The sequence below is a fragment of a genome, unplaced genomic scaffold, assembly GCF_019419815.1.
Source record: "Pyrus x bretschneideri cultivar Hongxiangsu unplaced genomic scaffold, Pyrus_bretschneideri_v1 Contig7, whole genome shotgun sequence".
NCBI lineage: Eukaryota > Viridiplantae > Streptophyta > Magnoliopsida > Rosales > Rosaceae > Pyrus > Pyrus x bretschneideri.
Genome location: NW_025999809.1, coordinates 3598779 through 3613372, shown reverse-complemented (window position 1 = coordinate 3613372; position 14594 = coordinate 3598779). Strand labels below are relative to the sequence as shown.

The window sequence follows — 14594 nt, the reverse complement described above, 5'->3', positions numbered from 1 at the left end:
CAATCGTTCTTCAAGATTAAGCCCCAACGGCCCTTGAAGATCCGCTCATCCATCAACCTTCAAGATCAAGCCCAAAAGCCCTTGAAGAAATCCACATAACCATTATTCAAGATCAAGCCCCGACGGCCCTTGAAGAAAGTGTTCTTCCGTTCATCAACTGTTCATCCTTAGATCAAGCCCCGACGGCCCTTTGGATCAACAACTCATCCACAAACCTACACCCTACGAAGATAGAATCAGAGGACCCAATTTGAGAGAGATCGTAACCCCAAAATCATTAAACACAAAATATTATTTTGTACACGTTATTCTTGTTTCTTGTTTCAAGGAACTTTCGTGTTCACATAAACAAGTAGATAAGCTGCATAATAAAATAGATAAATTATTAGTTTAATGACCGATTCTAGAACTAGCAGAAAATATATCCAAGCATTGAAAGAATTTAGTAAGCTAGATAAAGAACCAGTAGGTTTAACATATTTTTCAACACAAGTAGCCAGTAGTAATATTTCCATTAGGCAAAATAATTTAATTATTCAATTAATTATAAGTTTGGCTGAAAAATTAGATCAAGTTGAAGAACAAATAGCGGAAATAAACCAAGTTTACATAGAGCATCTTCATCACTTCCACCATCTTCGTTAGAAAAATTAGAAAATTTAACTTTAAGTACAAATAATCATATTAGATGACCTAAGATAAATCATTTTGATAACAGAAAATGAAACTTTTTAGGAGAAAAGGAAAAAAAGTAGTTAGAGCTGAAGATATTTATCCAAATAAAGAAGAATCACAAGAATTTATTAGAAGAGGTTTTGAGAGAACACAGAAAAATAAATATAATTTGTATCAATTAGGTTTATTTGAAAATAGAAGCAGAATTGTAAGTAGCATTAGTCAACATGAAGTTAGTTGTATTGATAAAGAAGTTACACTTAATTTAATCAGTAAAAAAACAATTACTCATTTGAGAAAATCACATTTCAGTCAGATTCACATAGGAACAATATTAATTGGAATAGCAGGATTAACCAGAGTACAAGTATGCACAAAAGCTTTAGTATACATATATGATGATAGAAGAGATAATCACCAGTAAGCAGCAATGGCAACAGCTGAAGTAGACTTAAGTTCAAACTTAGCAGTCATAGGATGTATTTCAAATTATGTTATGATAATTAATGAATTTAGTAGATATATTAAAGTAATCATAAGAATAAAAAATTATAATACGAAATGAGAGTATAAAATTTTTTGTATTAGCTTAATGTATATTGGTAAAATGTTTGATAGATATAATCATAAGTTTAATTTAGAATTTCAAAATTTAGTTCAAATATTTGGTAGTCAATATGATAGAAGCAAAACCAGTAGATAATAGCTTTTTAGAAGGAACTTAGTGGACATTACTTAATTTACAAGTAACAAGAAATAGACAGTCAGATAGAGTACAAATATATATATGAAACTAGTACAGGTCAAGCAACAATTAGGTTTAGTAATTACAAGCAACTAGAAAAAATAGAAGAGGATGAAAGTGAGATCGAAAATGAGAGTATTCATATGGCTTTTGATAATTTAAATATTAATTTAGTTAAGCAAAATTTTGATCATATTGTAGATAAGCTTATAGAAGATATTGATCATTTAAATGAAGAACAATATTTAGAAAAATATAAGACATATGATTTAGGACTGCATAGAATTTCAGATGAAGAGATGAAAATTTTAATTTTAGAAATAAGAGCAGAACATATTTTAGGATCAAAAGAATATAATAATTTATTAGAATTGAAAGCAGCATGTAATTCAGTAGAAGAAAGTAGTATATCAGGAGTAGAAAATCTAAGACATATAAGTAGAACTAATCAACAATTTTTGAGACCAACAAATGAACAATATAAAGAACAAGCTAGAGTAGATTATATGGATGAAAGTATAATAAAACCATCAATAGGATACCATATTTGAGAGAGTTAGAACAAATTAATATAGCAGAAAATATATTGAACTTAGATATCGTAAATCCACAATATTGGGAAAGAATGATTGAAAGATAGGAGAAAGGTTGCGTACATGCAGCATTAATGTTAGATTTTAGTAAGTCACAAAATATGTTAGATTATTTTGAACAAACTTTATATGGTTTAGTTTTTGATTATTTCCAGTCATGGAAAGTTCAAAATCCAAAAAAGCATCAAGCAGCCAAAACACTTTTTAATATTGATGGTTTTGTTACTTTGATTAAATAAGAATTTTTAGATAATAATAGGTTAAATGGTAGAAGCGAATAAGAATAAAAAAGAGCAATTAGAAATTTAGAACAATTACAAATTTGTGATTTACAGTATATAGCTGAGTATACTGCAGATTTCTTTAAATATTTAGGAAGAACATGTAGAATTAGTGATATTAATTTATTAGATACTTATATGACAAAAATAAAAGGACCAATAGGTGAAAAAATTTGGAATGAATTGCAAAAGCATCCAAAGAAAAATGATATTACAATAGGACCTAGAATTCAACGTGTATATGATATACTTAGATCAGAGTGTAGTCAAATAAAAGCTAAGAGACAAATTAGGAAGCAATTTTATATGAGCTGTAAAAATATAGATTTACCACAGCAATATGGTTGTCATAAGAAGAATAAGCATAAGAAAATATACAAAAAGAGATATAGGTCATACAAACCATACAAACAGCATAAGACCTTCAAGAACATATAGGAAGAGAAAATATATTCCAAAACAATTTAGAAAAAGAAGTGGCAGACCTTGGATTAGAAAATATAAAGCACCAAAAGATAAGAGTAGTTTTAAATGCTATTCATGTGAAGAAGTTGGACATATTAGACCTAAATGTCCAAAATTAGGTAAACAACCGAGAGAAAAAGTACATTTAATGGAGTTGTTTAAGTTAGAATAAGATGAAGGTATAAAGTCAATATATAGTTTAGATGATTTAAGTGATAATGAGAGTATTAACATGATGGATTCAGATTCGAAAAATTCAAGTAGCACAAATAGTGATTTAGAAGAGTATATAAATGCTATTCATGTGAAGAAGCTGGACATATTAGACCTAAATGTCCAAAATTAGGTAAACTGAGAGAAAAAGTACATTTAATGGAGTTGTTTAAGTTAGAATAAGATGAAGGTATAAAGTCAATATATAGCTTAGATGATTTAAGTGATAATGAGAGTATTAACATGATAGATTCAGATTCAGAAAATTCAAGTAGCACAAATAGTGATTTAGAAGAGTATATATGTGCATTCATAGAAGAACAACATGAAGAAGAGTATATATACATTAATTTAGGTTGGTCAGAAAAATGTCATAAGTGTAGCAAGTTATTTGCAAATAAATACGATAATACATATTCAATATTATGTGAAAAGTGTTATAGCAATACGTTATTAGAAGTTAATTCAGTAGAATCAGCAGAATCACAAGAAAATATAGAAATATTGTTTATAGTATAGAAAAGCCAAAATAGTTCTTTAATTACCATAAAGGCTAAATAGCGAAAATGGTCCCTCAAATTTGCATAACTCATCACTTTGGTCCCTGAGATTGAAACTCAATATAAATGGTCCTTAAGGTTGTCCACCATTCATCATTTTGGTCATTTCGTTAAAAACTCTTTGGGCAATTTTCAAAACTTCGTAACTCAATTGTTTCTTAACTAAATTTGACCCATAATATATCAAAATGAAGATAGGAAAGTGTAGAACAAGGTTATACCTACTTGGAAGCCCAACGGTTGCCAGAGATGGCCGGAAAATAGCCTCAAAGGTGACTGATCCGCTAGAAAACTGGAAAACTCGCCAGAAACTGGGTAAACTTTAAACGTTTATAACTTTTTTGCTACTCAATGAAATCGAGTGATTCAAAAACGAAAATCATAAGTGATTAAAAAATGAAAATCATACTTCTCGTCGAGATGAAAATAATGGTAATAGAAAATTATGATGATTTGCACCTAAAAGTTGCTAGTATTCACTACGCTCCACTAAAGGTTACTTTAACTCCTACCAGATTGATGTTAGCCATACTAGTATTGCCCCCGCCAAAGCGCTTATGACGATTATACTAGCTCTCCAAAAAAATTGGTTAGCTATCATCCATGCTCCAAGTCACTGAATTTGACACTCCTGTGAAGAATAAAAAGGTCGACAATGAAGTTCTTGATATGGACAATGCATCAATTGATAATGGCTTTTCTGATACTCTTCCGGAATCAGTATGTCATGTCTTATATGTCTATAGTTCTATAAAAGTTGTTGGAGAACCACCTACACAAAATTTTATTTACTTATGACAACATTTCGTCTACTTATTCTGTGAAAGCTTTTTGAAATTGACTTCAGCTTAAGTGGTGTACTGTAATATTACTAAGTTCATCCAACCCACAACATTGTTTTTGTGCAATCCTTTTTTCCACATTCCACAGTATCCAACAGAAAGAAGGTCGTATGCTGCCTTTGGATATCAACCATATGTGACATGCTCGACCCTGAAATTTCTCAAACACTAGGGTAGACACGTACTGGCTGACACCCAAAGGTGACGAAGCCAAATTAAAATGCAAGAGAACTGTGAAGAACGAATGAACATAAATAAAACTCATAAATTAAACCATATTGAATATGCAATTGTGGAACGTGTTCAGAGCATACTACTAATCCAGAACATTGTAGAAAGAATATTATAAAAGTATCGAACAAAGGGAAGGGTCCTACGCCGAGAGGACTCGAAGATACTGATGCGGGAGTGCCTTGATGCCAGGATCGTACGCCTCAATTCTAAGTCCTGAGAGGGCGTAAAACAAAACATGAGTGGACCAAGTTTATAAATAAATAATACTAAAACAGTTATTCTTCAAATGTACTAACCCCCAGTTTAGAAAACTCATATAGCATAATAAGTAATAGGTTTTCTGAAAACCCTAGCATGCCATAAAACCTTTCATATATCATATAAAATGTGCTTAGAAATGGTATCATAATTGCCCGAAGCCACTACATCGCCCGACCGAAGCCATATATAATTATCTTCTGCTTGAAGGCACTACATCGCCCGACCGAAACCATATATAAGTATCATTCGCCTTCATCACCCGACCGAAGCCATATATAGGTATCATTTGCCCGAAGGCCCTTCATCACCTAATCGAAGTCATATATAAGTATCATTCACTAAGTAAGCACAGAAAATCATGAACATAATCTTTCCAAAACATATATCATCGGAGCTCAATAACTCAAACATCATATCATAAACCATATGAGCATTCTAGCTCAAAACATCATCATAAACCATGTTCGTAAATATATAATCATAACTATTTCAAAGAACGTAAATCCGCTAAAGCATGATATTTCATAAAGCATAAATCCAATTTATTCATAAATGTAGTCATAAAATCTTGCTTTTCATGTATGCATTTCTAATAATAAAACCATGCATTTTAGAAGGGGTCCACTCACAGATACTCTGTGGTCGAAGAGCCGTGCAAACTAGAGAAGACGGAAACACCACAAACAAATGCACTTAAGCACATAAAGGGACCAATTAATAAAACTGTACTAAAATGATTGAATTTGGGAAAACAGATGTCGAAAACGGATTCAGGATGTTGAAAAAACTAAGAAGGGACCTCGGGTACCCCACGAGCCACCGCACAGGCAGTCATGGGGTGGTGGCTCGGGGGCCATGCGTTACTACACGCGCCTCCACGTGCCAAGTTGAGTTGTCGGAAAGTTGGCTGGAAAAGTTGTCGGTGCCACCGTGGACGGCGGCAGAGGCTCATGTGCTCTACACGCCGGCCATGACATCCCTCCAAGCGCACCCACGCGTGGCCCACGTGTCAACTGTGGAACTGGGTATCTTGTTTGGGTCGGGTCAGATCTGGTTAAAGGGTTGCTTGGTTGGGCCTGGTTACAGGTTTGGATTAGGTGCTGAGTTGGACCCAGTTTGCTGGGTTAAGCCCGGTTTCTGGGTTAGGTTTTGGATTGCGGGTCATGTCGACCCGATTTCAGGGCGTGGGTCGACCATAATCTAGGTAGAGCTTCTAGAGCTCCATTCGAGCTCATTTCTTCACCATTTTCGACGTATAGGCTATGGAAATGAAGCTTGGAAATAGAGGAAGAGGTTCGTACCAATTTGGAGCCGTGTGGTGGCTGGAGTTGGCCAGAAAATGGCTTAGAAGTCTCTGGTTCTCGCCAGAAATTAGGAAAGCCTTCTTGAGGTGTTTCTGCGATGCCTCAACGCCCACAACACACAAACACAATAAAAAAAGGAACTACGAGAACGAAAGGAGAAGTTTTTGGAGTGTTTCTGAGGCTTACCCATGTCATAGGTGATCAAACTTGTCAGATTTCGCCCGTTTTCGCACCGGCTCCCAAGATGCCCAGGTCTCGGTGTCTGCACTTGCAGAGGAACAAGAGGGACGAGAGGTGTGAGAGAGTCATGAGGGAGGTCAGAGAAAGAGTATGTGAAGATTGTTGAGTCCTGTGTGCGTGTGGGTAAGCTTGGGGGAAAATAGAGAGGTAGAGAAAAGAGGGAGCTGAGGCAAGTCACAAGGAAAGGGAGAGGGAAAGAGGGAGTGGGTTGGGGGACCAAGGTGTAAGGGTGGGCCCCACAAGGAGTACCAAACAAGACCAAAAGCAACCATTTAAAATAAACACCCTAACCAAAGTGAAATCTCGAAATTGCCCTTGACGTTATGTAAAATCCAGGACGGGTTGTTACAATATGTATTTTGTTTGTTTGAGTTTGAAGAAGAATTGTATTTGTTCAACATTGATGTATATAATTGCCCTCGAGGTTATGAAAGTTTTTGGAACCATTGTTGAAAATCAATCGCAGTATCAATCATTAAGGTGTGCTTTATGCAGCATTTCCTTGCATCTACCTGGACTTGAATATATGAACAACATTTTTTAGAAGTATCCATTCATCTTTCTACAGCTCAAAGATGAGGAGAGGACGGTAATGGAGGAGCAAATTCCAGTCATCTCACATGCAAAGAGGGATCAACAGAGGATTTCCGGCCTACCTAAGCTCGTCGACATGATTCATTTCGTATTTTAGTCTGTCAACTGTTCTGCCATCACAAAAGAAGAGCTTGTGCACAAGCTAATTTGGAATAACTTTGAATTTACCGACACAAGTAAGCCATCGTATAAAAGTAAATCATTTCCATTACGGTTCACGAAAGCTCCTGGTGAACCCAACTCCTTTTCTATTCTCTTCACAGATGAAGTTGAAGAGCAGCTTACCTTGCTGCTAGATCTGGTTCCAGAATGGATTTCGGAAGAAAAGTCGGAATCCGGAGGAGATTTTGATCCAGTGAGTTTTATCTAGTCCCGAAAAGAAATGATGTGTTGCGTAAATGAATTCTACCTTGGGGATAAACGATAGAAACTTAATCAAATTGTTGGATGTCATTTGATCTCTGTTCTTGCAGGCACAGCTTGAAGCAGCAAACTAGCAAAGTAATCTGGACAGTGCTGGGATTTCTGAAGGTTGCTGTAAAATGAAGATTGAGGGACGGTGTATGATTTCCCGTCTCATTAATTAGTTGTTCATGCAAAGCACATCTAATTTTGGTGTTCTTTCAGCAGCATAGGAAATCAGGATACATTTCTTTTTTCTAACAAGTAATTTTTTGGTCCAACGTCACGTAATGTTATCACATGGTAATTTTTTGGTACAACGATCATTTGCACCTATGTTCGAATCTGCGTCCCTAATCACGAAGATAACCTCCATAGCCACATGAAAAATTAACACGATTTGAGTGAAAAGTAAAATATATAATTTGGTTGTCAAATAGAATCCATTCCCTCTACCAATGAGATTCAACAGGATCCCTACTAAAAAAACATCAAACTAATCTCAACATTAATCAATATCCTTTTCCTATTTCCATGCACCTGCAGACCTTCCACAGATCTCTCAGTGCAGTGAATCCCCGATATAGCAAAACGAAAAACATGCTCTGGAAAGCGATACAAAATATAACCCCTCGTCGAAAGTAGCTAAAGACCTGTATGGCTCTACAGAAAAATCCATATGGCAGAAACTGAATCTTTACCTAGAAAGAATTAGAAATGTAGGATAGATGCTCAGAACGATCTTCTCAAGCACCTTACTAATCTTTGGCAACATTAGGAAACTGCAGCAACTTAAGCGGTACTCTTCTTGTTTCTAAAGCTTTCCTTCAGCAACGCAAATTTCTTCTTGCATTGAACCACAGACTTCCCTGGAACAGCAGCAGCAACTCGCTCCCAACGCTGAGCGGCATCCTTTGGAAAGGTTTTGAGAGCCTGAACCAGCGCTTTTTCTTGTACAGCAGACCATACATCTTGCTCGGAACCTGACAACAATCCATTTTCAACAATCGGATCTGTAGGAGTTTGGTCTTTTGCACTTAGGCTTGACGACTCTCCCGCTTCATCTGTCTTCACGGCAGGTGTTTCAGTGGCCTGAGTAGTCGGTACCCCTTCTACTTCGACTCTGGTAGTAAGTGGAGAAGCAATAGATGGTGAGGGTTTCCTCTTTTCAAGAAAAGAATCAAAAGCTTTGCTAGAATCAGGTTTCTGGAGGAGGACTGTCTTTGTTGCCTTCAATATTTCTTCAACGGATCTTCCAGTACCAATATAATCTGAAACAACATCCCACCTCCGAGATGTTCCTTTTGGAAATTTTACCATTCCTTTTCTCAAAAGCTCAATTTCTTCTCTGCTCCAAGGCTTCTCTTCCTTCTTCTCATAGCTGGCTAACTGAACGGTACCATTGGACTTCACGGAACCATTCTGTTGTTCTGCTTTCTTCTCTTCTTCTTTCTTACCCACCAAATCGTCTTTATATCCACATGCATCTCTAAGGACTTCTGCTCTCTGCAGCCCCTCTTTGCCCTCCATCTTCTCACATATACTCCTAAGCTGCTCGGTACCAAGAGACGAACAGAGACTTTCCACGTCATCCTCAGAAAGATTGAGCAAAAGCTTCGAAGTAACAGGCCCTGAAATTGTTCGAAGGCGAGCCCGCTCTTTCCGCAGGAGCTTCTTCTCTTTCTCCTTCAGCTTCTTCTGCTGTAAAGCTGTTTCTGCAGCTCGTTTGGCATCCTCTTCTTTCCGTCTCCTCTCCTCTTCTGCAGCCCTGGCTGCTTCCTCCTCCTGTAATTTCTTAGCCATATATTTGGCCTCTTTTTTCCTCTGCTTCTCAGCTTTCTCTGCTTCCTTTCTCCTCTGTATTCTCGGGTCTCTTTTATATGCATTGTCAACAAGAGTACGAATTCGTGCATACTCCTCCTTCCTAGCCTTTTCTGAAAGTTTTGCATTCTGCCTCTCCATCCATCTCTTATGGTCACGAGACTCCGCTTGCTCAAGATCAAACTCGTCCGCATGTGGGAACTCTCTCCAACTCTTGAAGGTGTACCAGAAGTCATAGAAATTGTCTACTTCCTTCAGTGGAGTATTCTCATCACCTAAAAATGGGATTGGTTGGGTAACTGACCACCGCCCATTCCTCATAAAAGCAGGACCAAACACTCTGAAGAAGTCCTGTGGGGCACATTCAGTGGGGATCTCATCATCAAACTCATCAGTGGAGTCATAAATCCTTCTCTTCACAGGATCAATTAACACCTCATACGCTTCTTGGATGGACTTAAAGTGACCCTCTATCTCGTCCTTCTTTGTTTGTTTTGCAGCTTCAGTTTCCTCATTGAGAAGAAGAGAAGCCTGTTTGTCAGGGTGGTATTTCAGGGCAGTCTCACGATAGCTTTTTCTTATCTGCTCCTCAGTTGCAAGGTATCTTAAATGACTCAAACCTAACAGTGCATAGTGATCTTGTTCTTTGCCTTCGCCTCCAGATTTCTTCTTACCTTTGCTGCTGTACGAATCAAATGATGGTATAGAAGTCTGTTCCTTGTTATTGACCACCTTCCCATCTTCAACTTCTTTCTTTTCCTCCACACACCCACGAAGCTTCAAAGCGACAGCATGGAATGAATGCCCAGCTGGTTCATGATTCAAAGCCTTGACAGGAAGGCAGTTTGAAGAAGCATACAGCGGTTGACCATCTACCAACTCTTGGGAGTACGAAATAAGGCGAAACTTGCTTTGGAAAGGCATGATGATTATATCAAACCCACAGTAGCCAGATAAATCGACAAATTTAGTACCCAAGAAAAAGCTTCACTGCACTTGAAAACCCTCTAAATATGAATGCACAAACCCCACACTGCAATAAAAAACAAAGCAAAAATCAACCCGGAAATCTCCGACATGGAAAGGTGCAAAATAGCTAGGAATTTGACATGTATTGAGAAATGAACACATAATTAAAACACAAACACACCTGCATTATCAAAATAAAAAATAAATAAATAAATAAAGCTAGCTCAAATCACATAAACCCCAATATTTTCAAAAAATAAACAAAAATAATAGCAAAGAAACAAACTTTAATCACATAACCCTCAAAATTTGTTTCATAAATTAAAATACTTCCCGCTTAACACCATACAACCATTCATTTGTTATATTATGCACTCATTTATTACTGTATCAACCAAAATTATTATTATTTAAAAAAACAAAGACATTTTCATTTCATATTGGATTGCAGAAAAAGATTGCTAATTTAAATGAGCAATGCAAACAAAAAAGAAAAAAGATTCAGCAAAGAAAATAAACGGCGGCTATGAAGAAAAGTCTCAAACCTCGAGGAGAGCAGATGGAGGCGATGAAGGTTTGACGGAGGAGGTGACGGAGGAGCTCGATGACTGCTTGAGCGGCGATCGAAGGTCTGCCGGAGTTTATAGTTGGAGACGCAGTCGTTCGCTCGGCTCGTTGTGGGTTTTGGTGGTTTCACATATATAAAGCTTCCAACTTCAAAATGCCCTAATCGATTGCAATTGGGCAAATGATGGCTCGCGTTCTGCGACTACCACGTGTCACCTGACTTTGGTTTATTTGTTACCTGATAATACTGGGCCACCGCTCGTTTAATGGGCCCAAATACTCTGGTTTGTTTGGTAAATGAAGATTGAAGAAACAAATGGGACGAGCATCTCCATAGTATGCGCTTTGCCCAGCTACATTCTCATGCCCAAAAGCCCTTAGAGCATCTTCGATAGCGATGTTAAATGAAATCCCTACAATCGTATAGTTCTTACATATAAAGATAAATAATTTTTAATAAATTAAAATTGAAGTTCTCAAAGTATGTTAATACATAAGAGTTTGGATGTCTCAAAAGAATTCCCTAAACATTTTCGGCCATTTTAAAAAACCTATTTTGTGTAATGCCGATCAAACTTCGTAAATCCCTGTCAAAATTTAAAAACGCACGTACAGATACAGGTAGCGGCTGAGTTGACGCTGGAGAGAAGAAAACCATGGCGTCTCTGCCTCCACAAATACGGCGCCGTTTTCTCAGCACCACCACAACCAATGTCTCAAGGAAATGGGCCGTGAAGAAGGTGACGAAGTCCAATTTTTCCGAGTCCCTGGAGGAGTTCAAGAACCACTTGTCTAGTTCCGACTTCGTGGCCGTCTCGCTGCAGAAAACGGGGTCGTATTGTGCGCCGTGGCACCGCCCCCAGCCCTTCGACACCGTCGACACGTCGTATTTCAAGGCCAAGTACGCTGCCGAGCGGTTCCAGCTTCTCCAGTTCGCCGCCTGCCCTTTCACTCTCAGAGCCTCTAAGCTCACCCCTCACCCGTCCGTACACTCTTACTATACCTATACATACACATATAAATTTACATATATATATATATATGTATATGTATAATAATGTGACTCGGTGATGTGGGTTTGATGATTTTGGTGCAGATACAACTTTGTATTGTTCCCAAGGGATGAATTGAAGATGGGGATGCCAACTTATAGCTTTTCAGTTCAAACATCACATTTGACTTCCATGGCGGAAGAAGGTTTTGATTTCAATGCCTGCATATATAATGGTAAGCCTTCCCTGTGAAGTTTTGGTGTTTAATCACTCCCCAGTTTCTAATTTTGTGGAATATGATTTTACCCAAGTTAACATTTTTACAAAAACTAGAGAAGAAATTACTGAAGTTAAGAAATTTGTCTCGATGAATTGGGGAAACTGTACAATTTGGGATTTTGCAAGTCTGTAACTTTGATGTTGTTTTGAGATTTTGTGTTTTTGTAATGAGACAGGTATCTCGTATTTGTCTAGAGCACAGGAATCTGCAGCTAAAGTTCGGATAGGGAATCCGGCCGCCATCAGCTGTGTAACGAACACTTCTTCAACCCATACCATTGCTGATACAGTTTTCGTTGAAAGAATTAAATCGCGAGTTAAGCATTGGAAAACTGCATTTAAAAGCACAAAGAAAGATGGTAAGGACAGAAAAAGGTTCTAGATTCTATTTACATCCGTTACCAATGTGTTTCCTCTTTTCATTTTGCAGATGCTCTGTTGAGTTCCTTAAGAAAAATGGTAATGCGAAGTGAAATGTACGGAACAAGACCTTGCATGGATCTAGATGTTTGTAGTGAACGTCAAGTGCAGCTTACACTGGAGGTATGTTGATCGTTTGTTCATTTTAATCCTTTTTTTCTGGTGCCGCCATGCCGGTATATTTAATTAGAATTTTATCCCATTCAGTTTTTTTTTCATTGGTTACAGATGTTGAAAGAGTTCTCTGATGACCTTGTTCCTTTAATAATCCCAGCAAAGGGCGGAGGAACTCAGGCTGTTCGTGTTGTTTTGACAAGTTCTAAAGAGGACAAGGAATTGTTTGAGGTAGTGACATGATTTTCAAGTCTTGCTGTTTTGCATCATCAGGCTTTTTATAAAACATTTGGTTTGAATGTGTGCTTACAGAGAGAGCTTCAAAACCTCGAGGAGGAACAAAACAAGAGAGTTCGTGGATTTCGAGAGGTGATCGATTTGATTTCTGCTTCACAGAAACCTGTTGTCTCCCACAATTCCCTTAATGGTGTATCTCTATTTAATAAATATCTGTAAGCTTTAATGCCCTTGACTTGGCCTCTGCTCTTTTCTAGTTTCGCAACTTATAGTTTAATTTTGCTCTGTGCAGATTTCACAGTTATTCATTCAGAGTTTCTCTCTCCCCTGCCGATTAATGTAGATGAGTTTGTGGGTTCCTTGCGCTCGGTTTTCCCCCACATACTTGATATCAGCCATCTGATGAAGAATATTGGCCCTCTAAGGACGATGACCAACATTCATGCAGCTATTTCATACTTGAATAATCATTACTTTGCACCCATTGATATGGAAATTTCGCCTCAAGGTATGTCAATACCCTTAGTTTTCACGTAACACACAGACACAGTCGGATAGAGTGCAGTAATCCCATGTTTGTTGCTCTTGTGGGTTTACTTGGTTCTCTAGTGAATTTCTTGTGTCAAATCATTGCTTCGAAGATATTTTGACCTAATTTTTGTGAGATTGGTTTCCATCATGCCCTCTTTACTTCAGAGCAAACCTAACTTATTTTGAGTTGTTATATACAGAAAATGAAGGCAACATTCATAATCTTTGTGTTGTGAAGATGTGCTACTTTTTTGCAAAGCTCTGCTCCATTCTGAAAATTTCCGAAAATGCTATGGTATCTAACAATGCACTGTTGGATCCAGCCCTCGAAGAGTACAAAAACATTTCCGGCCCCCAAGAATCAACCAATGAGGATGTCAGAGTCTGGACAAAGAATATGAGAAAGGTCAGCTGTGATGATTTGGTATTCTTATGGGGATTCAGAAGTGGGATGACTGCGGGGATGCTCAAGAGCTTGTTGCACAAGTCGCATGCCGTCTTCTCTGAAGAATTTGATGTTCGGTTAGTGGATAAGAGCTGTGCCATTGTTGTTTTCTGGGAACCCTCTTTATCCCAAACTTTTCTGGATGCCGTGAGTAGTGAAGAGATTTGTGGTTCTTTAAGGGAGATCATTTCGGAGGGCCTAAGAGCATCGAATTATGAAACTTACAAGAGAGTCTGCAGGTTAGGCTTATGGGAGGCAGATTTAGCAGAGTCCATGGACAAAGCCTTGGAAGACTCGGACTGCCTTATGGAAGCTACATATTCTAATGACATTTATTGGTCTAGCGACTTTACGATTAATTTTGATGACTTGTAATATGTAAAACTCCATATGTTAGAAATGAGATCAGTTTTGTTCCAAAACTCGTTGTTGAACAATCGAGAATTGTTGTCGTGCTATCCCAAAAACGGAGAGCAATCAGGCATTGCCCTCGATTGTGGAGGTTATCTGAACAAAACCTTTTCTTTTAGGTATTTGTACAACACATGATGCATAGCAATGACCAGTACAGCAGAATCGAAAACCAAAAATTGCTGTCCATGTAATTTCTTCTAGTTTGCTTGCTTCAAGCGCATCCTAAATGTTCATTTAGCAGCTCCAGGAGGAGAGGATCTTGCAACTATCAACTTTTTCGACCAAAGTATTTCCAAAAGTGCTTTCAATCCATTCTAAAAGCACTTCCAAATTAGTCTTCTCCTGTACTCGAGGCATTCCATCAGACATCTTAAGGTCAAAATTTAATATCAGAGC

The 14594-nt window shown here is 37.7% G+C and overlaps 2 protein-coding genes across 2 annotated transcripts; one reads left to right on the top strand and one right to left on the bottom strand.

Moving 5' to 3' along the window:
• Positions 1-7808: 7808 nt before the first annotated feature.
• Positions 7809-10928, bottom strand: LOC103927071 (dnaJ homolog subfamily C member 2). Its single transcript, XM_009335967.3, has 2 exons — positions 10745-10928; positions 7809-10263 (listed from the first exon to the last, which is right to left on the bottom strand). The coding sequence occupies exon 2, from the start codon at positions 10152-10154 to the stop codon at positions 8202-8204; it is 1953 nt and encodes a 650-aa protein (XP_009334242.2). The 5' UTR covers positions 10155-10263; positions 10745-10928; the 3' UTR covers positions 7809-8201.
• Positions 10929-11422: 494 nt separating this feature from the next.
• LOC103927070 (poly(A)-specific ribonuclease PARN-like) lies at positions 11423-14206 on the top strand. Its single transcript, XM_018642540.2, has 8 exons — positions 11423-11748; positions 11863-11993; positions 12214-12396; positions 12468-12580; positions 12686-12802; positions 12884-12998; positions 13101-13316; positions 13540-14206. The coding sequence occupies exons 1-8, from the start codon at positions 11423-11425 to the stop codon at positions 14157-14159; spliced, it is 1821 nt and encodes a 606-aa protein (XP_018498056.1). The 3' UTR covers positions 14160-14206.
• The last annotated feature ends 388 nt before the right edge of the window (positions 14207-14594 follow it).